The 22,604-nt window shown below is 43.7% G+C and overlaps 1 protein-coding gene across 9 annotated transcripts in view; it reads left to right on the top strand.

Moving 5' to 3' along the window:
• The window catches only part of chl1b (cell adhesion molecule L1-like b), a 727,052-nt gene that overhangs the window by 587,580 nt on the left and 116,868 nt on the right, over nucleotides 1-22,604 (top strand). For all 9 annotated transcript variants that reach the window (XM_041191219.1, XM_041191221.1, XM_041191227.1 and 6 more), the window contains one exon: nucleotides 4,648-4,770. In XM_041191219.1, coding sequence (XP_041047153.1) covers nucleotides 4,648-4,770 — 123 coding nt within the window. The remainder of the gene's footprint in view (nucleotides 1-4,647; nucleotides 4,771-22,604) is intronic.

Raw genomic sequence — 22,604 nt, 5'->3', positions numbered from 1 at the left:
ATATTTCTTTTATAAAGAATTATGACAATTTGTATGTAACACATGCAGAAATGAAAATTATATTGGATCAGATTTAGGACATCACTGAATAATGCAGTTACCTTGAGGATACGTGTTGACCATTCCCCTTGCAATTGTGCTACAAAACAGGAGATAAAATAATTTCTTTGGAATACCTATTAGTATTACTCTTAAAAAAATAGATAATAGAGTTCAAGAGGGGATAATGGTGCTTTACATATTGTATTTTACATATTATGCAGCCTGTCACGAAGAACTATTCCAGATGATTCTGCATATAAACATAGCTCCCAACCATATCATGGTCTGAATGAACAAGCCAATAGAGCTGAAAGAATTGAATAGTTTGTTTTTCCTTATCGCTTCAGTATATTTTTGATCATTTTATGACTGAACCAAGTGAAGATATGGAAACTAATGGAGCAAGTATCAATGGAGTGGTCGTGAACAATTTGAATTTGGCTGCCAGTGTTACATTACCAGTTGAAATAGAGAAGGACATGCAAAGTCAAAATCATACTTCCTGAAGATCAGCAAACCCCTTTAATCAGTTTTGAGACTGAGTTTGCTAAATACTCAATGGGATTGAGTTAGAGTAAGTGACTGTCTTTGAAAAGGCAAGTGAAACAGGATAATGATGGCATTCCAGTCCTTCAGTCTGCTGCAGTTTAGCTGGAAATATAGTAATATATCAAAATGTAGTCTGAACACTATGTCCTTCTCTGCTGCAGATGTTGGAGATAACCATGGGATAGGCATTACAGGTTGTACAACGTTGTTTTGGGAGGTACAATTAGTTTAATTAAGGTGCAGCAACAACGTAATCCATGTAACACAAATTCTTTAATATCTTTCAATTTGGTTATTGCTTATTCCTTATTGTTGCAAATGTGAGACAAGTCTTTACATTAGACCTTTTCACAGACAACACCAGCATCAGAAAAAGAGTTGTATAAATCTTAACGCCTGAGAAAATACACTTGTCTTCATTTTGAGACACCATACTGCTGATGCACTAATTGGCACAAAATATTATGTAAAACTCTGGTCACTACTGTAAGGAAAAGTGGCAGATTTAAGCCAAGATAAGAGATTCTACTGCTACACCAAATAAAGAACAGGCTCGGCAAAACTGGGGCTTCATATTAGCTATGAACAGAGAAAGGAGAAAGTCCTTCAAAAGAAAAGTATTTCAGTACTCATGCTATCACATAGCTTCTTCAGCAGAATGACACCCTTACCTGTTTATATAATTTGTCATTTGTGTTTTGTTATAAGAAAAACTAATTGCCTAGACCGGAGATATCAACAAAGTAACCTAATCAGTTGTCAGCTGATGTATTAAGCAAGTCATTGATGCCTTGTTTGTTGAATCAGCCAATTCCACCTCTTTCCCTACTGGTAACACAACAACTTGCGAAGGGTATCGAATTTTTATAGAGTATTAGGATTCCCAATGATCCAGGTAATTATAAATTGTACCCACATGGCTATAAGCTTTCCCTTTGCATAAAGACACTACCTGCACAAATCCGAAAGGATACCACTCTCTAAACGTTCAGTTCATTTGACACTAGCAATGCTGGATGATACCAGACAATACTTGATACTGAGCGAGCTATCATGAAATCTTTTTAAAATGATCCATTATGCAATCAACATTTGCCCTCCATGTTATAATGGCATGGTGTGCTCCACAAGTATACACCTGCATTGTTAAACTCTTCAATATAACTTCTAAATTTATTCATGATAGCCATTCAAACATGTGACAAAACTCTAGCAAAGGCACTGTCTGGAAAATAGACTTTTTCATTATAGCAAACATTGCTTAATTTGAGGATCATTTACTACAGAGCTAGGGATCCCTGGGCCTTTACCACTAAATTATGAAGCAGTTAATAACATGCATCTTCGGAGTACTTCAAAGCTGAAACGTTAGTGCAACTTCTAATAACCTTAGATGTCATATAAGCATCTATTTTATTACTTCCATGGTTCTCAGCTATGGTAGCAGTGAGTGACACATTCCAATGTTTTACTGTGAATACCACCTCAATAGTAAGTGTGTAAGGCAGGAAAAGATGCTGTGCATTCATGAGAGTCTTGGGATTGAGGTGGCCTTTGCTCCCTGGCAACTGTGTTGTAAGATGGACCAGGTACTCAGTCTGCACATTCCATAACTGTAGGGATAGCCTAACTTTCCACATATATTTGCCCAGATCTTCCAGATGGTCTTACGCCAAAGGTACCCCAGAAGATGTGCGACGGGACCCTTTGGAAGTCCCAATGCAAGGACTCCACGGGAATTGGTGGGAAGTTTAACTTCTGATGGACAATTCCCCTGCATCCATAACCCTCCAACAAAGTTTCCAACTCTAAGTTAGAGCCAGAGACTTTGAAGGGTTCTGACTCACTTAACTGGATATTTACCCAGGAAAAGTTAGGCAGGAAAACTCCACACCTAATTTCTGAGTAACTATACAAATGAACTCCCAACACACTACTGACCCCCACCCCCCAAAGGCTTTGGAGCGAACTCACCCTTGACCATCTGATATCTTGACCCTCTGACCCCCTCCTGACCTGGCCTGACCTCACCACCTGACCTACCCACCCTCCTGGCACTCTACCCATCCTGCCACCTGCAACTTATCACTCTGTCACTTTACCACCCTGCCACCTGCTGGCACCCTACCCACTTACTTCATTCACACTTATTTACTAACATATTGAGAAGCTATTTATTGTCCCAAAGCTTTTCTGAATGAAGACTTGGTAAAGTACGGCAGCTCATGCAGTAAAAAGGGGGCATGGCTTGTCTTCCCCTGATGATGAAGAGTGATTCCGAGAACACGTATGCTCAGCATTTCAGATGATCCAGCGTGAAGGCAGTCCGGGCCAGGAATGTGGAACTCCAGCACTATGCAAAAAAATTTGAGTAGAGTGGCATTCCGACAGTGATTGCCACTCCTCGGAAGATTCGGCCCAATGCATTAGACAGGGGTGCTAGGAGGGCCTGAATGTTTTGTAATCTTGAAAGACAGCCATGGCCTGCTGTTGGACACTGCATCATTATAGCTAGTAATTGATATGAAAGCAGAGCTACTGGCACCAAATGGATCAATGAAATCCTTTTTCAAAGGTTCGCCCTTACTAATCCCCAAGCCTGTGGAAGCCAGAAGAAGTTCCCTATTTGACCTGAGGCTCCGAACCTTTATGGCAGCCACTGAGCCTTCATGGAAAGGACAACAAGTTGCCTTAGATCCTCTGCCGCAGTGGAAGGGGAGGGGGTGTTGCATATGTCCTTCTGGATTGGAGTATTGCAGCAGTACCAAATTTCCTATCCACCAATACGTGAACTTCCCATTACAGGCATTTTCAATGTTGGCACTTCACCAACGTTATGGATGGACAACAAATGCTGGCCTTGCCAGTGATATTTTCATCCCATGTAAGAATAATATATGTCTGGATAACTTATGAAAGACCAGCCATATGCTTTTCTCTCACTGTTCAACTATCCCATTGAGAGTATGCCTGATTGTAAAATCTAAGCACCTTACAACTAGTACATTCTCTCAAAACGGGAACAGTTATCCAACCAGAATGACTCCCAACAAATAAAACCATTAAGAAGTGACCGTACTGAAAGAAACACCATACTCTCAGGGAAATGGATTGTTTCATTATGGCCTACATGGTTTAATTTGAGGATTGTTTACTAGAGAGCTGGGGATCTCGTATGTGTGTCACTAACTGCTTCATAATTTAGTGCTAAAGGCTTTGTATAAATGTGCCGTCTTCCAAGTACTTCAAAACAGGAAGAAAATAATTCAGTTTAATCACAGTTTGTCCAATGTAGCTGTGAAAGCAATGCTTTATCAAATTACCTCTCCCTCCCCAGTGATGGCTTTAAACCCCAATATCAACTTTGCACTTTGATGTCTGTTAGCATCTAAAATTAATGAATTAATATTTAATCAAAACAACTGGTTGAGAAGGCATTGGTTCATTAAAAATATATTGGCCCAGCAATTGCTGGAAAAGTAATGGTGAATTAATGATGCACACCATTATTAATGAGCAAAATACCCAGAAATTTGTCACGAAGAAGAGATATACCACAAGTTCCAATTCTCTGCAAATTGCTGGATGGCTTACAACACTCGGGCATTAACCATGCCAAAACCCCCCAAAAATACCATCTTATGATAAATGTTCCCACTGTGTGTCATGAAATTGCTGGATTTATGTTGTTAATAATAACAAAATAATCTCATCACAGTCAATTAGGGAGTTAATTCATGTCATAAAGGCAGTGTTAATGGGATTATTTATTGAATTCGTAAGTGTGCCATGTTTTAATGCAACAAATAATTTCCTACTGTTCAAAGCAAAGGCAATATTTGGAATTGTAAGCATTAGCACAAATAAGCTAATCAGGTTGAACTTCATATCTGGAAAAATTGTTACTTTTGACACAATCATATTTTCTCAGGTTTTGATCCAGACATGAAAATATTTTGGGGATTAAGATTTGCAATGTCTTTCCTTTCTTAATGTAAAAAATACAGACTGAAAACCATAATTTAAAAGTATGTTTTACGTTTCTTTGTCTGACAGTCCCTGAGCAACCTGCTTTTCTGCAAATTGCAAACTTTGCTAAAAACTCTGTGACTCTGATGTGGGGACCTCCGACAAAACCTAATGGCATTCTTACCGGTTATTTGCTTAAGTACCAATTGAGTAAGTAGAAAATGCCGTTTACTGCACTTGATTGCTGATCAAATTCATGTGATTTCTTTACGTGATATTATATTGTTATGGTTTTAAGTTTCACTGTGAATAAATGTTTGGAATTTAATTTTGGATTAAACTTGCATTTATGTGGCAGATTTCAGGAAATCATAAAGTGCCTGATAGCCAATGGAATACTTTTCAAATATAGTCACTGTTGTAATGTAGGAAATGCAGCGGCCCATTTGCATACAAGGACCCACAAATAGCATTGCGATATTGGTGGCCATGAGCTTTAGCGGGGGCAAGATTGGATAGATCTGAAAACAGACCCAGATAACATGCACCCAATCATTCTGATGCAGGCAGCATGCAAACTGTGTGTTGCCTCCTCATTTGCATGATTGTAACACGCAGTTAACGCTAAACAAACTGGTGAGTGACTGCATGCCTGAGCAGAGGGAGCAAAATTGTGAAGTTGCTGTGCAGCAGGCACATGGGATCACCACCACCTGGAATTTCCCCTCCAAGCCACACAACATCCAGACTTGGAAATCACCGTCCCTTCACTATCGCTGGGTTAAAACCCTGGAATGCCCACCTAACAGCACTGTAGGTGTACTTACACCACATGGACTGCAGCGGTTCAAGGAGGCACACACCATCACCTTCTCAAGGGCAATTAGGAATGGGCAATAAATGTTGGCCTAGCCAGCATCACCCACACCCCATGAATTAAAAAACCCGCACTGCTTAAAGCTAGAGTGCATCTCTGAAAGAGGAGCTGCATTTTGGCTGAAGCAGGCACTGCAAAACTTTCAAAGAATATGAGATTGGAAAGATAGAAGAATGGCACAACGTAACAGAGAGCATGGTTCTCTGATGCAGCACTTGGAGGCCTTGGTTCAGAGGTTGAACAGGAGGTAAGAGGTTCTCAATCCACAGGAAACCAGAAGGCCCCCCCCGCAGACAAATACTGTAAAGGCAGTGGGAGCAGCTAGCCATTGTGGTCAATGCCCATAGTGTAGCCCTGAGAACCTGGATACAGTACCTCAAGAAGTTTATTGACTTCATATGAGTGATCAGAGTCAGTGAACGAATCCTCAAATTCCATATTCTTACAACTGAACTCGCTTTCGCTCACCTTCCAGCAATCTCTATCAACCACCACTCATATTCCATATTACATAGGAGTACATAAGGCAGAATTTTCTGTGCCCATTGGTGGCAATGTGAGCAGACAATATGGTGAGAAGAGGACCAAAAATTGGTTTCACGACATCATGAAACCAGTTTGTAATCATCTGCTCTGTCCATCAATGGCGGGCCACATTTCCCACTGTCAGACATTGGGAACTTCATTGTAATACATCTGCGTATCATTATAAGCTCAGCTCGCTGGAACCATCCCCTATGCTGGAGGATCCAAGCACATTGGTGTGATTCACAACAGCATATATAAGGCATGCACCTGGCAAGTTGGGCTTCAGAGGGAAAATGGAGGTGAGTGCACAGTAACGTTGCGCAGCGCTCCCGAGAGTCGCCTGTTGGCCTTCAAAGTTGAGATGCGTTTGGGCAAGAGCACAGGCAAGTCGCTTTTTCCCAGCTGGCCAACAGTGCAGTGCTGTGGCAAGGGCTGCCCTGCAGTTGAGGTGACTTGGAGGAGGGGGCAAGGGATACTCTGTGGTTGAGGCAATTTGGGTGGTGGGCAAGGGCTGCACTGCGGTTGAGGTGACTTTGGTGGGGTGGGGGCACCGGGGCTGCCCTGCGGCTGATGCTGGTGCACAAGCAGGTGCAGGGTTGGTAGGGAGTGGGAAGTGGCCAAGCATTAACAAAACCTTGTATAAAGTGACCATTCCTCTGCAGCTGAGACAGTTCAGACCCAGTCCATTGACATGCTTGGAGTCGGGCCTCTAGCTTTTTTGCCCACTCAAGCAATGCAGAGGCTCGAAGGTACCACCAGGTGGTGGAGGTGCTCACTGCCCCTTGCAATGCCTTCATTCAGGCCTGGACCAGTCTCTCATGGTTCAAACTAACAGCGCAGCCTTCCAGTGCAGGTTAGGAGAATTTCTGCACCTGTGCTGAGAGCACAGTATGCAGTCCAGTAGCCAAAGCTGCTGCCAATCAGTCAGGTGGAGTGGGGCAGAATTGGGTGGAGTTCTGGGTAACCATGCAGCACACTAAACTCAAGCCATCCAAGTGGCGGCCAGCACTCTCCGGGATGGGTTAAGGGGTTTTCAGACTTAACCAAGAGAGGTTCTTATACCTAAGCTAACACACATGTCTCTCTCTTTCATTCTTCAGGAGGAGTACATCAGGAGCATGGAGCCTGGTAATGGAGCTCTATGCCTCATGGCTTACAGAGAGCGGAGACAAAGGAGAACAGAGTGACCGAGGTGCCTGGCTAGGCAGAGGGAGAGACAGCACCCTCAGGAAGAAGGGGAAGCCCATAGCTCCTGCACACGTTACTGAAGAGCCACTGCAAGCAGTCTCAGGTCGCCACCTAGCTAGACCCAGGGTCTGTAGAATCCATCTTTCATTCCTGCAGATGGCCAAGAACCAGTGTCGCCAAAGACTGCACATGTCAAGGGAATTAGTCAGTCACATCTGCCACCTGCTGCAGGATTTCGTGTCATTGGGTCATGGAGGGCATCCACTGCCAGCGGCCGTGAAAGTGACTGCGGTGCTCAATTCTTACACAGTGGCTGCTTTCAGGACTCCACAGGTGACCTCTGTGGGATATCGGAAGCCTCCACCCACAAATCCATCCAGGAGGTCATGGACACCATCTTCGCAAAGGCACACAACTTTGTTCATTTCGCCTGGGACCAGTAAAGCCAAATGCAAGAGCACTGGGATTTGGGGGAAGGTGATGGCGTCTTGGTATGGTCGCTGGACTAGTAATCCAAAGACCCAGGGTAATGGTCTGGGGACCCGGATTCAAATCCAGCCATGGCAGATAGTGAAATTTGAATTCAATACAATTAAAAGTCTAATGATGGCATGGAACGATTGTTGTCATAAAAAAAACCCATCTGGTTCACTAATGCCCTTTAGGGAAGGAAATCTGTCGTCCTTACCTGCATATGTCTCCAGACCCACAGCAATTGACTCTTAAATGTCCTAGCAAGCCACTCAGTTGTAATGAACCAACACAAAGCCACAAAAAAGGAATGCAACTGGACAGACCAGCCAACATCAACCAAGGCATCAGAAACGACAACGGCAAGTGCAGCCCTGTTGACCCTGCAAGGTCCTCCTGACAAACATCTGGGGGCTAGTGCCAAAACTGGGAGAGCTGTCTCACAGCCTAGTCAAGAAACAGCCTGACATAGTCATCCTCACAGAGTCCTACCTTACAGATGATGTCCCAGACTCCACCATCACCATCCCTGGGTGTGTCCTGTCCCACTGGCAAGACAGACCCAGCAGAGGTGGCAACACGGTGGTGTACAGTCAGGAGGGAGTTGCCTCAACATTGACTGTGGATCCCATCTCATGGCATCAAGTCAAACATGGGCAAGGAAACCTCCTGCTGATTACCACATATCACCCTCCCTCAGGTGATGAATCATTGCTCCTCCTTGTTGAACATCACTTGAACATCAGCTGAATTGTAATCAAACACAATCTGTAACCTCATGGCCTGGCATATTGCCCACTCTACCACTACCAGCAAGCCAGGGATCAACTCTGCTTCAATGAAGAATACAGGAGAGCATGCCAGGAGCAGCACCAGGCATGCCTAAAAATGAGGTGTCAACCTACTGAAGCTATAACACAGGACTACTTGTGTGCCAAACAGCATAATCAGCAAGTGACAGACAGAGCTAAGCAATCCCACAGCCGATGGATCAGAACTAAATCCTGCCACATCCAGTCATGAATGGTGGTGGACAATTAAACAACCTGCTGGAGGAGGAGGCTCCACAAATGTCCCCATCCTAAATGAGGGATGAGCCCAGCACAACAGTGCACAAGACAAGGCTGAAGCATTCACAAGAATCTTCAGCCAGAAGTGCTGAGTGGATGATCCATCTCGGCCTCCTCCAGAGGTCCCCAGCATCACAGATGCCAGCTTTCAGCCAATTCGATTCACTCCACGTGATATCAAGAAACGGCTGAAGGCACTGGATGCTGCAAAGGCTATGGGCACTGACAATATGCCGGCAATAGTACTGAAGACTTGTGCCACCCATGAGCACTACCCCCTAGAAGGACAAGGGCAGCAGATAGATGGGAACACCACCACCTGGAAGTTCCACTCCAAGTCACTCACGATCCTGACTTGGAAATATATCGCTGTTCCTTCATTGTCGCGGGGTCAAAATCCTGGAACTCCCTTCCTAATAGCACTGTGGGTGTACCTACACCACATGAAATGCAACAGCTCAGGAAGGCAGCTCACCACCACCTTCTCAAGGGCAACTAGGGATGGACAATAAAAACAAAAAACTGAGGATGCTGGAAATCCAAAACAGAAACAGGATTACCTGGAAAAACGCAGCAGGTCTGGCAGCATCGGCGGAGAAGAAAAGAGTTGACGTTTCGAGTCCTCTGTGGAAGGGTCATGAGGACTCGAAACATCAACTCTTTGCTTCTCCGTCGATGTTGCCAGACCTGCTGAGTTTTTCCAGGTAATTCTGTTTTTGTTATGGACAATAAATGCTGGCCCAGCCAACGAAGTCCACATCCCGTGAATGAATAAAAAATAAATTTGCCCAGATCTTGTGTTTCCCACAGGTGCAAGGTGCAATCAACTGCACTCACATGGCACTCTGATGTCCATGGCTACAAGGAGTCAACTATGCCAACTGCAAGGGCTTCCACACGCATTCTGCAGGTCTGCACATGGTTCCCAGGAAGTGTCCACGACTCTCAAATTACCAGTTGGTCTCAGATCCCTGTCATCGTCCAGGGTCCACAGACGCTACAGTGATGTCTCATTGGGACAAGGGTTACCCGAAGAGGATGTGGCTGATGACACCCATAGGTTGCCTCAGACTGCAGCAGAGTGAAGGTATAATGAGGCTCAGGCTGCAACTTGCACCTTGGTGGAGCAAACCATCGGAATGCTGAAAATGAAGTTCCGGTGCCTGGATCGTTCTGGTGGAGCCCTGCAAAATAGTCCACAGAGGGTGTCACGCATCGTCATCACCTGCTGTGCCCTTTACAACCTGACGCTGCAACGGGGAGAGGAGCTGGCTTAGGAGGAGATGGAGGAGTTAAACATCTCCTCTAATGAGTAAGACCTGACGGGGATGAGCGTGAAGAGGTTCTCAAAAACGACGATAACGGCGATGAGGCCCTCGCACTGGCCAGATGAGGCAGGTGCGCTCGGGTGGCCCTCATAGCTGCTCGATTTGTAGAGGATGATGACGACATTCAGTGAGGAGACACCAGAGATCCTCATATTGCATCTGTGAACATTTGACTCCAGTCTGGCTGATGGCAGCGCATGTATCCTCTGTGATAAAGCTCCTGTCATGGAGATGTGTGGATGCCCTAACAGTCGCTCGATTCCAGGAGGACGATGGCAACATGCAGTGAGGACACTCCAAAGATCTTCACACAGCCTCTGTGAATGTTTGACTCCTGTCTGGCTGAGGGCAGCTCATTTACGCTCTGTGATCAGGGTCATATCATGTAGACACAGCTATGAAACATTAAATGCACCTGATCCTTTGTCAGTCTTCAGCACCTGAGCCCTTCAGGCGTACAATGTCACTGGACACAGATGCTGACAAGATGGGGCCAGCAGCGCCTCAATGGTGCTGAGAGCACACAGAGAGAATGATGGAACTCTGTGATGCCCACCCGCGACATTCTGGCAGCAATGACAAGAACCATTGAGGTGCAGGCATCAGTAATGTGTCCAGGGAGTGTGAGGCCCAACCATCACTTTGATCTGAAGGCTGCACAAAGCACAGGGGAGAGGTCCTGGACCAAGAGACCTGCCTTTATCTTGTGCAAGAATGAAGGTTTCACATCTGAGTGACACAAATACTGTTCATCAGAACAAGGAGCCATAGGCAGGGAGACTTTCTTGGGAGTTTATTTACAATAGTGAACATTATGTGCAAGTGAATAACACCTGCGCCCAGGCTGTGCAACTACATCTTCAATACCTTCCTAACCCTGCCACTATGTCTTGGTGCTCCCCAGATACCCACAGTGGAGGTGGAGGCAGCCTCCTGACTGCTACACCTTGTCTGTGATGACCCTGATGGATGACTTCTGGAGGGCCAAGACCTGGAGAGACCTGGCCTGTTTTCAGGGCACTGCTGTGTGGCAGTGGCAGATCCTTGGCCTGTGGAGTTGGAACAGCTAAGGCCACAGGGATTCGGATGGGCTGGACACTCCCGGAGTCACCTGGGTGGACTGCCTCAAGATGTGCACCAGCTGATCCTCCTTTCTGTTGGCATCTGAGGGCCCTTAGCTAACTCCTTGAGGAGAAGGGGTAGCTGGAGTGAAATTGAGCTGCCCCACATTCCTGTTGCATTGTCAGTGCTGGAGGCCAACTACGGCATCAGCGATGGAGTTCAGCCCACGCAGTAGTGCAGGACCGATGTCCTGGACCAAGGTCGCCATGGCAACTGCCAAGCTAACAGTGTTGACCTCGGTGCATTAGAATGCCAGTGCTATCACCTCAGCCTGAAGATGGACGGACTCCTTCAATGTGCATTGCAATCTGAGGAGTGCAGAGGACATCCCTTCCTGATGTTCCCGAGCTTGCTTTTGGAACTCCAGCAACTGAGGTACGACTGAGTCCAAATACTCGTCATCTGACTCGGACTCAGCAGATTTCTGGCCTCCAGCAGTTGTCCGAGTGCCAGAAATTGGGGAGTCCCTGCTGCCACCTGTTGTGGATACGAAGGTGCGATGTGCTCACCATATTGTGATTCTAGGACTACTCTAAAGCTAGGTCCCACTGAGGTGTATGTCTCTGTGCTGGTGGAGGGTGCGGATGGGTGTTGTGATGGGTCTTCAATGAAGGTGCCTTCAGGTTCTTCTTCCAATGTGTCTTCGTGGCTTGATTGGAGGCCCTGGGTTTTGGACTCTGTCGGCTCTTTCCCAGCTGTGCCTGCGAAAGGAACAAGAGATAATTAGTGAATAGCAATGGCCTGTGAAACAGGCACATCACTCACAGCATGGTTGCCTGATGGATGTTGCACTGTTGGATCCTCACTTGGTAGAGCACCCCCGATAGGTCACCGTCTGTTTTCAAAGTCCATGAGGACCTTGATTTTAGGCATTCCTCCACCAATCTGCAACTTTTCACTCTTGTTGTGTGCCAGCTTGTGCCACATGAATCGAGATGGAGAGAGTGTAAGCAGGATGCCTGCCAGGCCGGATGACAAGCATGCGAGGCATGTGTCGGTGGTGAGTAGTGCCAGGGATGGGATAGGATGAGGACAGTGAAGCTTTGTGTGAGTGAGTGAATGGTAATGTCCCTTGAACTGGTAGTGAGTGAGATCCCTGTGGATGTGTGATGGGTTTGTAAGTGTGTGGGTTGAGAGTTATGAGAAGAGCGACCTACCCTGGTGGAAAGGAGGAGATCATTCATCCTCTTGCAGCACTGGGTGACTGTCCACTTTTGCAGGGCATTGGTGCTGACCACTGCTTCCACCATCTCCCATGCTGGATTGGTGATATTGCTGGCCCTCCTATGGCCAGAGCACGGGTAGAGGGTAGATGCCTCCTCTGCATCCAGAAGGCACTTCAAGGATGTGTATCTAAACCAGGGGGCTGCAGTCTTCTTGCCTTTTGGGGCCATGTCTTCTTTGTAGCAGTCCTGGGCTGGAAGCACTGAGAGGTGTACGCGTGGCTGCACTTTAAATATGGCGCCCGGCGAGGTGATGGTGTGGCGGATGAATCTGAGCCTACCCGCCATTGAAATTGCATGTTCCTTGGGAATGTATGATTAATGAGGTGGGATTGGGACAGCATTGGATGAAAAGCAGCCGCTGCAGCCAGTGGGTAAAACGTTCTTTTTCCTGCTTGCTACTGCACTTAGTGCAAATCTGGGATGATCCCGCCCATAGGATATTCAGCACAGAAACAGGCCATTCATACCAATCAGTCCATGCCAGTGATAACGCTCCACTCAATCCTCCTAATATAAATCCACCATCATAACCCGATGTTCCCTTCTCCCTCATATGCTTGTCTAGTTTCCCCTGAAATGCATTTATACTATTTGCTTCAACCATTCTCTGTGGTAGTGGGTTCCACATTCTTACCAGCTTTTGGGTGAAGAAGTTTCTTCTGAATTCCCTGTGGATTTCTTGGTGACTATTTTATATTGATGGTCTCAATAGCTATGCTCCTCCCCACAAGAGGAAACATTCTTTCTGTATCCATTCTATCAAATCCTTTCAGAGTTTTAAAGCCCTCTATTAGGTTACCACGAAGCCATATCTTTTCAATATCTTTTTGATAATTAAAAGGCCTATTAAGGCCATTAACAATCTAATTAAATTCAAATTTACGATGCCCGTCCAACCTTACGGTTGGCAGGCAGACGAAAAGGCCAAGCAGCCTTTACATTCTTTAGGAAACCTCATCCACGATTGGGATGAGGTTTCTTAAAGCAAATAAACATTAAATATAAACTTTATTATTGAATTAAAAACACACCCCAGCACATGTGACAGACAGGCAAACCAAACGGCCTTTACATTTTTTAGGAAGCCTCATCCGCGAGCAGCAAGAGGTTTCCTAAAGCTTTTACAAATTAAATAAAAACTTTTTTTGAAAAACATGTCCCATCTCATGTGACATGTTTCATTAAATTTTTATTGTATTTATTTATTTATTTTTAAAACGCTTTAATCTCCCTGAGGCACGGAGCTGCCTCAGGGAGATTGAAGTGCTCTTTCGCGTGAAGCCCGTAAGAGTGCTGGACCCAACTCCCCCCCCCCCGCCTCCAACACAGGTAGCGCTCAGTACTACTGCTTGCGATCCATGCAGGGTGGGCCTTAATTGACCTGCCTGCGTGAAATCGCAATGCAGAGCCAATCACGGGTGGCGGTCGGCTCTGTGATCTCTCGCTCCCGCCGAGCCTGCCCGATGAATGGAAAGTCCTGGCCTATGTTATTTTACACGATTCCCTAATTTGTCTGCATATTTCTTCTTCCACATCCCTTCATCTGTAGACTACATCTTTTATCGTGATTGATCCTTTATTATCTTTTATCTCTATTGACATGGACTCTATTTTGGTCTTGCTGATAGCTGCATACCTTTTATCTGCTGCCATTAAATTATCTTGAATAATTACAGCCTCTCTACCTCCCCATTTCCCCTTTCTATCTTTTCTAAATAAATACTTCCCTGCAACTTTTAATTCCAAATCCTAATTTTCTGTAACCATGTCTCAGTTATCCCTTCTATGTCTGGTTCCTCCCTAAGCTTGATTGCCTCCAGCTACCCTGTTTTATTCCAGTCACTGTATGCAATGTTGTACAGACTTTTTAACTCATTTTTAAAAGGAGTTCCTTCCATTTTAAATATGATTTCCTCTCATTTTATGTTAACCATGTTTTTAGACTCCCATTCGATAATGTTATGTGTTCTCTTGCCATCAATGGCCCCCCTTAGTTTATTTTTTCCTATGCTTTACTGCCTTCTCTGTTTGTGTTCAGGCTTCTTGGGTTTTTAGTAGATTCCTCCTCTGCTGTCGCTAGCTTAAAGCCTTTGTCACCTCCCTATTTATCCATTTTACCAGCATGCAGGGCCCATCCAGTTTAGGTAGAGCCCATCCCATTGGTACAACTACTTGCTCTCTGAGGGCTGGTACCAGTGTCCCATGAAACGTGTAGCCACATTTTAATTATCCTGATCTGAACTTTCCTATGTCAATTTGCACATGGCTTGGGCAATAATCCGGAGATTGTCACCCTTGAGGTCTTGCTTTTTACTTTAGAACCTTACTGTTGATACTCTTTCACCAGGAACTCCTCCCTGTACCTATCTATGTTGTTTGTTCCAACTTGGCTACCCCCTCCCTTTCCAAATTCTTCTCCAGCCATCATGAGATATCCCTTACTCCAGAACCAGGTAGGCAACACCCTTTGGGATTCTTCCTCTTGGACTTCATACCTAATTCTTTCATAGCTTAATTTCAGCTGCTGCAAGCTCTGCTGCAAGCCTCCCACCACATCTCACACTGCCAGCTGTGACAACCATCACAGGTACATCACCGAAAAAGATTGCACCACACTCAGATGCACTTCCTTCTCTCTCGCAGAGCAAGGTGGTACATAATCACAGCTAGAAGCCGCACCTACTGGCAGGGTACAGGGGCAGCTCCTTGTCCTCATTTGAATTATATTGAGAGATGGGAGCGATGGGAAAGATATTGGGACGGGTGGGGGGAGTGTGTTGTGGGTAGTTGAATCTGAGGATCCAGTCAGGAACATACAGAATCAGTTAGATAAAATATGTAAGTGAGCAAATAGCAACAGATGAAATTTAATGAGACAAGAATCAAGTATTGCACAGAGGGAGAAAAATAATTAGTGACATAATTACGAGATGAATGCTGGACAAATTGCTGAGCGTATCAAGTCAGGAAACGATAAGTATCAGTAGACTCAGCATTTTGAAGTACTGAACAGATTCAAAATAAAACCATGACAGAAGAGCAAATGAACATGGTTCAAACTAGGTAAATTTATGACTTATATCAAAGAGTTTGTGTAAAATTTGGCTGCCAGTCAAGGATGCCTCTAAATTTTCTTTGTTGTACGTTGTCTTTTTTTAGTGTGTGATACCTGTAATTCTTTTTTGCAGGGTCACTGCACTCCACACACACGTAATATCCTAGAGACAAGCTTGTGTGTGGCCTGCATAGTACCTTCACATTTGATCTGCAGGTGCGCATGTGTACAACTTAAAAGGAACATTGCTGCCCATGTCCTAACTTGCACCAAATCCCATTCATCCATCATCCATCAGCTCATGATCTGGCAGTCCTTTAATTTTACAATTGGCAACCTTGTTTTCAAATCCCTCATTGGCTCACCGCTCCCTATTTCTGTAACTTCCTCCAGCCCCACGATCCTCTGAAATATCTGCATTTCTCCAATTCGAGCCTCTTGACGACTTTAATCACTCCACTATTGATGGTTATGCTTTCAGCTGCCTAGGATTTAAGCTCTGGAATTCCCTCCCTAAACCTCTCCGTCTTTCTACCTCTATCTCCCTTAAGATGCTTCTTAAAACCTATCTCTTTCTCCAAAATTTTGGTCACCTATCCTTATTCTTCTTATGAGAACAAATTTTGTTCAATAACACCCCTGTGAAGCATCTTGGAAAGTTACACGGCATTAAAATGCTATTTAAACGCAAGTTGTTGTTCCATAAGGTAACCGTAAGTTTATCATATACATGGGGAGAATTTTTGGAGGTGGGCACGGGTGGGTGCGCGGCTAATCGGTGCACCTGATTGGCTGGGTACCACCATTTTACATGGGCAGGACAATTAAGGCCCACCCAGTGTGGCACGCGCCCGGACGCACTGAGCACTCCCTGTGCAGGCGGTGGGGTGGGGGCGATGGTGGTTGCCTGAGTCAGGGAGCGTGCTCTTTTGCGCATGCACGCGAAAGAGCTCAGGAACACCCCTGAGGCACAGAGGTGCAACAGGGAGATTAGTTTCACTTATGAAACATTGAATAAAGGTCAAAAAAAATTTAAGGACCTGTTCCCTCATGTGAAACTGTCACATGAGCTGGGACATGTCCATTAATTTTATTAAAAATTTTTCAAACACTTTAAAAACGTTCCATGAAATCTCATCCCACCTACGGATGAGGTTCCACCGCCTGGGCTCTTCGCCTGCCCACCAACCTTAATGTTGGACGGGCAGCTCAGCTAATTGCTTTGCTGGCTTTTTAAATGGCCTTAACAGGCCTTTGACAGTTTGGCGGGCAAGCAGCCAACTCAGCTGCTCTGTGCAGCTGCCGGACTGAAAATCTAAATGACGCATGGTGAGGTCGGGACGCACGCCCAATGTCGCTGCGCATCATTTTACACCTCGGCGAGTGGGCCCCGCTCCTGCTTGCTGAGCCGAAGATTCTGCCCCTAACGATTAAATGTAATACTTGTATTTGTGAACTCTCTGTGATCTTTTGCAGCCTTAAGTATATTTTGAGACTGTAATACTAGCATAGGAGAGACCTGCCAATCATAGCAGTTACTAATTATGGATGCTGTTTTTAAATGTATGTATTCTATGGGTAAATTTAATTCTATTTTACTACTTCAGATTTAGGGATGTTATAATGCTACCATAATATTTAATTCTCTTTCAGAAATTGAGCACTTTCTGTAGCAAACATTGCTGACTTGTTATCAATTAATGCATAATTTTCAAATCTTAAACAATATGTATACATATAGCATGTCATGGTACTATCAATCATTCGCTTTCCTGATATAGTGATTAGTTGGTTGGGAAAATGGCACTAGATTTACAAAAATTCTTAATGCACATAATAAGTGGATTTGATTTTAGATCACCTAAGGATGTTTGCTAAATTAAAGCAGAATGGCTGCAGGGCTAAATCAAATTGCACGCAAATAGTCTAATCCTCCAGCTGCCACTTTAACACAAAACATTATACACAAATAATGTTATTACATGGGACAGAAACTTGGACCAATTTTTAACACATACATGAAAAGCTGGCAGTCTGTATTTACCAGTTAACTTTATTTTGTGTAGCTCAGAAAATCGGCTCAGGCTTTGTGACATATTTTAACATATGCTTGCCAACAGTACATTACAGCAGTTGCACTGAAGATCATGAACAGCTGAATGCATGAGAAAAAATATAGGGGGTTAAGTGAAAGAAAGAGCATACACATGGTTTATGTCTGATGATAATATTTTAAATTGCCTTTTGCAGTATATGGTAAATATCTAGTTCATGGTTCACGTTAATATTTTAGAGGTCATATTTAGTTCTGGAGAGATTGTTGTTATGAAGGTAAGGTAGCTAAAATGCTTGGCTTTCGAGATTGCCAGAACACCTAAAAAATGGCAGTTCAGAAGGTCACCCATGTTTGTTTAATAGAGTCAGAATAGAAAAGATGAAGCCATAAAATAGCAGGTGGGCTTACTTAGCTAGAGAGCTAGTGATATGGTGTCTACACTGCTTGCAAAGAATTGCAGTCCCGGGTGATGTTTTGTTTTGGGAGCTAGAACTAAATTTGTTCAAAAGCATTCAGTGAACCATGAAAGGCTACGTTTTCATGGAGATGCGTACAGCTTAAGAATGTTCTCTAATTTAAGTTTACCTGTGCATTTGCTAGGAGAGGGGGGTCCATTGGAGTTTGGACCCTGTGCGGTTTGCAGCTCATAGAGAAGCTCTTAGAGTCTTAAGGCAGTTAGGGCCTGGAGAAGTCTTGTGGAGCTGAAAAGTTGGTGGAAGATCATTGGTTCTGTGCTAGACAGTTAGGACTCAGAAGAAGCCCTGGGGCCATTTATAGCTCAGTGCAGCCAGGAGACTAGAATTTAGAGAAGCCCAGGGGCAGTGCCAGCTTAACAAAGCTATCAGCCGGAGAAGGAGTTGGAGTCTGCTGGTAATTGAGGCAGAAATGCAGGTTTGTGAATCCCAAGAAACACAGTCTCAGCAGAAGAGATTGAACCTTTGGGAGGTAAGCAGTCATTGATGCAGTCTGAGCCAGAGTGGCTTTTAAGGGAATTCTAAAATTATATCTTTGAAAGTGAAGAGTTGAAATTCCTTGTGAGGGAGTCAGAGTTTTAACGAGATAATGTGACTCAGTGGTCACTGACATCTGGGTGGTTTGCTTAGAAATCTGTGGGATTTGACTTGGTCACATCTGCCATTTAATGTGCACAGTGATGTGTTCGAACACAGTTTGCCTGTTAATTCACATTTACCTAATGTTAATTCTGAATGTTAGAGAATAAGATGGATACCATAAATCGTTTTACATTACTGACTTTGTATTGTAAAGTTTATTTTGTTTATTTAAAAACGGTGGAATCTTGTGGCTGTATTCTCTCAGTGAGTACCTGGGATTTCAAACTTTGTCTACTTTCTAAAAAAAATATTGCTGGTCATTAACCGGATATAACAAATAGTATAGCTCCAAGGCACTGTTAGGATTTAAATTCACAAGATTTGAGATGGAGGACATTGTATGTTCTATTAGTCTTTGGTTTCCAACATTTTCAAGGAAGTAGGACTTAGTTTTCCAAATATAGTGCTTTCCTCTTTCAAGGTTTGATGTTTTTTTTCCAAAAGTAAAATGATTAAAGCCCATTGGCTGAATTTTAGATCAATGAGATATTTTAATTGCACTTGACAGCCGTATTTTTCTTTTGCTCCAAATTGTTTGATCAGTGTTTACTTTGATTAATGTTTACTCATCTACTGTAATGGCAGTGTAAACTATCTTTAATAACTGCCATTACATGTGCATGGAGTCATCTATCAGCACTGTGAGAAGTTTTATTTGCTTTGTTCACAGAAGTGCTGAAACAATATTATGAGCAGAATGTTTCATCCCACAAGCAGGCACACAGCCGACCTGATCGGGGGCAAAATAGTGCACAATGATGTTGGGTGAGCATCCCAACATCATCGCGCACTCGCACGGTATTTTGGATATTTTGGACACATGCGAGAGTCAGCCACATGCCCGCCAAAAAGTAAGAGGCCTATTCAGGCCCTTAAGCAAGTAATTGAAAGATTTTTTGCTGCTCGTCCAATCTTACAGTTAGCGGGCGGGCGAATAGGCCAGGCAGCCTTTGCATTTTTTACGAAACCTCATCCACAGGCAGGATGAAGTTTCCAACAGTAAATTAAGAAAACAATAAAAAATTAACATACATTTTAACATGTCCCTCTTCATGCGAGGACATGCTTATATCATTTTTAAAACCTTTTTTTCATTGTAAAATTCTTCAGCTCCCTGAAGTAGCTCTGTGCTTTCAGGGAGCTTTCAGTGCTCACTCCCCTGCGCACATGCAGCCTTCAACGCTCGTGGTCCTCCCACCCCCACCCTGGCGGTACTGAGCTTCTCAGCGTGCATTTCACGCTGGCTGGCCGTTATTTGGAAATCACGGTTGGAGCCCAATCATGGGCGGCGGTCCAATTTGCGGCCATTCCCGTGCCCACACCCAACAAAGGGAAAATCATACCCTATATGTGGGGCAGATAATTTCGCTTGTAAGTTTTCTGCCTATTAAACTCTTTTTCCTCTGATGCAGCTTATTGATATTATAGAAGTAGCAAGATGAAAGGTGGAATTGTCCAAATTAAAAGGAACCTTAGCTGAATATAAACACCAATGTTGCACGTGTGCTTTCTGACTATGCTGCTGTTTTTCTTTTTAAATATTTATGAATATTTGAGAAGTAATGATATTGGCATGTCACTGTCCTTTCTGTAATGCTATAATGAAAGGTTATTTACTGTAGAAAAGTAACATTGTTTGTAAAGGATCGTTACCGAAAGTAGAACATAAAAGCTACTTAGACATCAGAATGGTAATGCATTAATGGCTATATTACTATCACATTTCCAAAGTAGCTGAATGTCTGCAAAGTGCTTTTCAGTTTAAATTTGCATCAACTATATCCTTGTGCCACTTAGTTGCATATATCCTTGGTTTCAAGCTCTTGTATTTGCTTTTGTGATATCTCTGATACAAGACCCCCACCAGAAACATTGGTGTGTTATCTGAACACATGAGTATCCTTTTACATAAGCCACGTATAATTAGTTCCTTTGATTCAGAATGGCAGAGTTTCCCTTAGCACACAATACCTCTGAGTATGTTTCAAGAGGTTCAATGCATTTGTACTTTTTGATGGAGTTTTTGTTTCAGCTAATATACTATTTCCTGGAAGTGTATTAAAACAAAACCAGGAACATGAGGTTTGCTAGTCATTCAGATTTCATCTGGGCAGTCCTTATTTTGAGCAGGTTGCCTTATTTTTTAAAGAAAAATAAAAGTGCACAGTATAAGTCTATTTGTCAGCAGCTGTTTAGGAAATTGTGTCCTGTACATGCATAAATATGGCCTTCGACATATGCATTGGGAAGAACAGTGATTTAGTTCCTACTTCTGCAGGAACAGTTAATTTGTTTAACGTTTCTACAGCCATACCCCTCCCAGTGTAGTAAATTCAAAAAATTGACTGTAAACATAGTACTGTGCTGCAGTAGGAATGGATTTTACTGCAGTCCAAGGTGCAAGGCGCTTTTATGTCTTTTGGATGAGACTTTAAATCAGGCCCTGTCAGCTGTCTCAGGTGGATATTGCACCATGCTGAAGAACAGCTGGGTGTCCCAGTGTCCTGCTTAGTATTTATTCCTCAACCAATATCACTAAAACAGATTATCTGATCATTATCACATAACTGTTTTTGGGAACTTGCTTTGTTTGCTACTGTTAAGGACAGGAGGGGATTTAATTTAGAACAGCCCTGATTTCTCTACTCCCAACCCATAAACAGAAAGGTGTTTTTGATTCCTGATTTCCCTCTTTATAAGTGGCATCATATTTTCCCCAATCCTTAAGTTTTAGAGTGATCCAATCCTCAATTAATAACCCCACAGCAAACTCAAGATGAGGTAAAATAAAAGGGTTTGTTAATTTACAGACACACAAAATGTGGGAAAGGGGTTTGCAACGTCCACCCTTTTTGTATTCATACAAAATGCAATATTAGGGGAAATGGTGGAGTAGTGGTAATGTTGCTGTAGTAATAATCTAGACACCCAGCCTAATGGTCTGGGGTACACAAGTTCAAATCCCACCTGTGACAGCTGGTGGAATTTGAATTCAGTTAATAAATCTGGAATATAAAGCTAGTCTTAAAAATAGTGCCCATGAAACTATCATTGATTGTTGTAAAAACCCATCTGGTTCATTAATGTCCTTTGGGAAAGGAAATCCGCCATCCTTACCTGGTCTGGCCTGCATGTGACTCCAGACCCACATCACTGCAGTTGATTCTTAACTCTGAATGACCTAACAAGGTCAGCTCAAGGGCAATTAAGGTTGAGCCACAGATGCTGGCCTTGTAAGCAATGCCCACATCTTGCTACTTTATAAACTTATTACTTTTTTTTGAATGGATAAATGGCTGGACTGATAAAATAGCTGCAGCTGACCACATGATGGTAGTTCTAGAAATTTCTGTGCAATTTAACAAGGAACAAAGACTAACTCATCAAACTGCTAGAATGAATAAAGATTTTTAAAAGGAGGAATAAAGGAAAGGAAGGGGTTCACGACAAAGACCACAGACAAAAATGAGAAGTATGGTTTCACGTGAGTCCAGAGTCCAGAATCAAAAAAAGTCCAATGTTGTATTCTCTCAGAGGTTATTAGACTGAAACTGTTGCTGGGTCACCTACTTTTCCAGAAGTGATGTCTTCCATGATGGACGAAGGCCCATAGAGATGAATTAGTCTTGCAGGCACAGATACAGAAGTTCAAATGTTCCAGTAGACCACAGTGTGGTTGAGGTCCAGGCAATTTAAACCTGGGCAGAGCTCTTTCTGTTGTTACCTGTTAGGTGGTAAATGGTAGACAGGGGTAGGCCTCTAGTCTGGAGTTCTGCTACTCAATGCCCCTTGTTAAAACCCATTGTGTTTTGAGCAGGTAACTGTGGAACCATGAGTACAACATTGGAGATGGGGAGTCCCAATAGCTGTGTCTTTGTCCAGTGCTGGCTGGTGCAGACACCTCATCTACTTGTCCTTTGTGTTGGCTTGGCTGGAATGCTTATACAATGTAAGGAGTGTTTCATTCTAGCAGTTTGATGAGTTAGTCTTTGTTCCTTGTTAAATTGC

This window comes from Carcharodon carcharias, chromosome 7, assembly GCF_017639515.1.
Source record: "Carcharodon carcharias isolate sCarCar2 chromosome 7, sCarCar2.pri, whole genome shotgun sequence".
Lineage (NCBI taxonomy): Eukaryota > Metazoa > Chordata > Chondrichthyes > Lamniformes > Lamnidae > Carcharodon > Carcharodon carcharias.
This window is presented reverse-complemented; position numbering and strand designations above follow the sequence as displayed.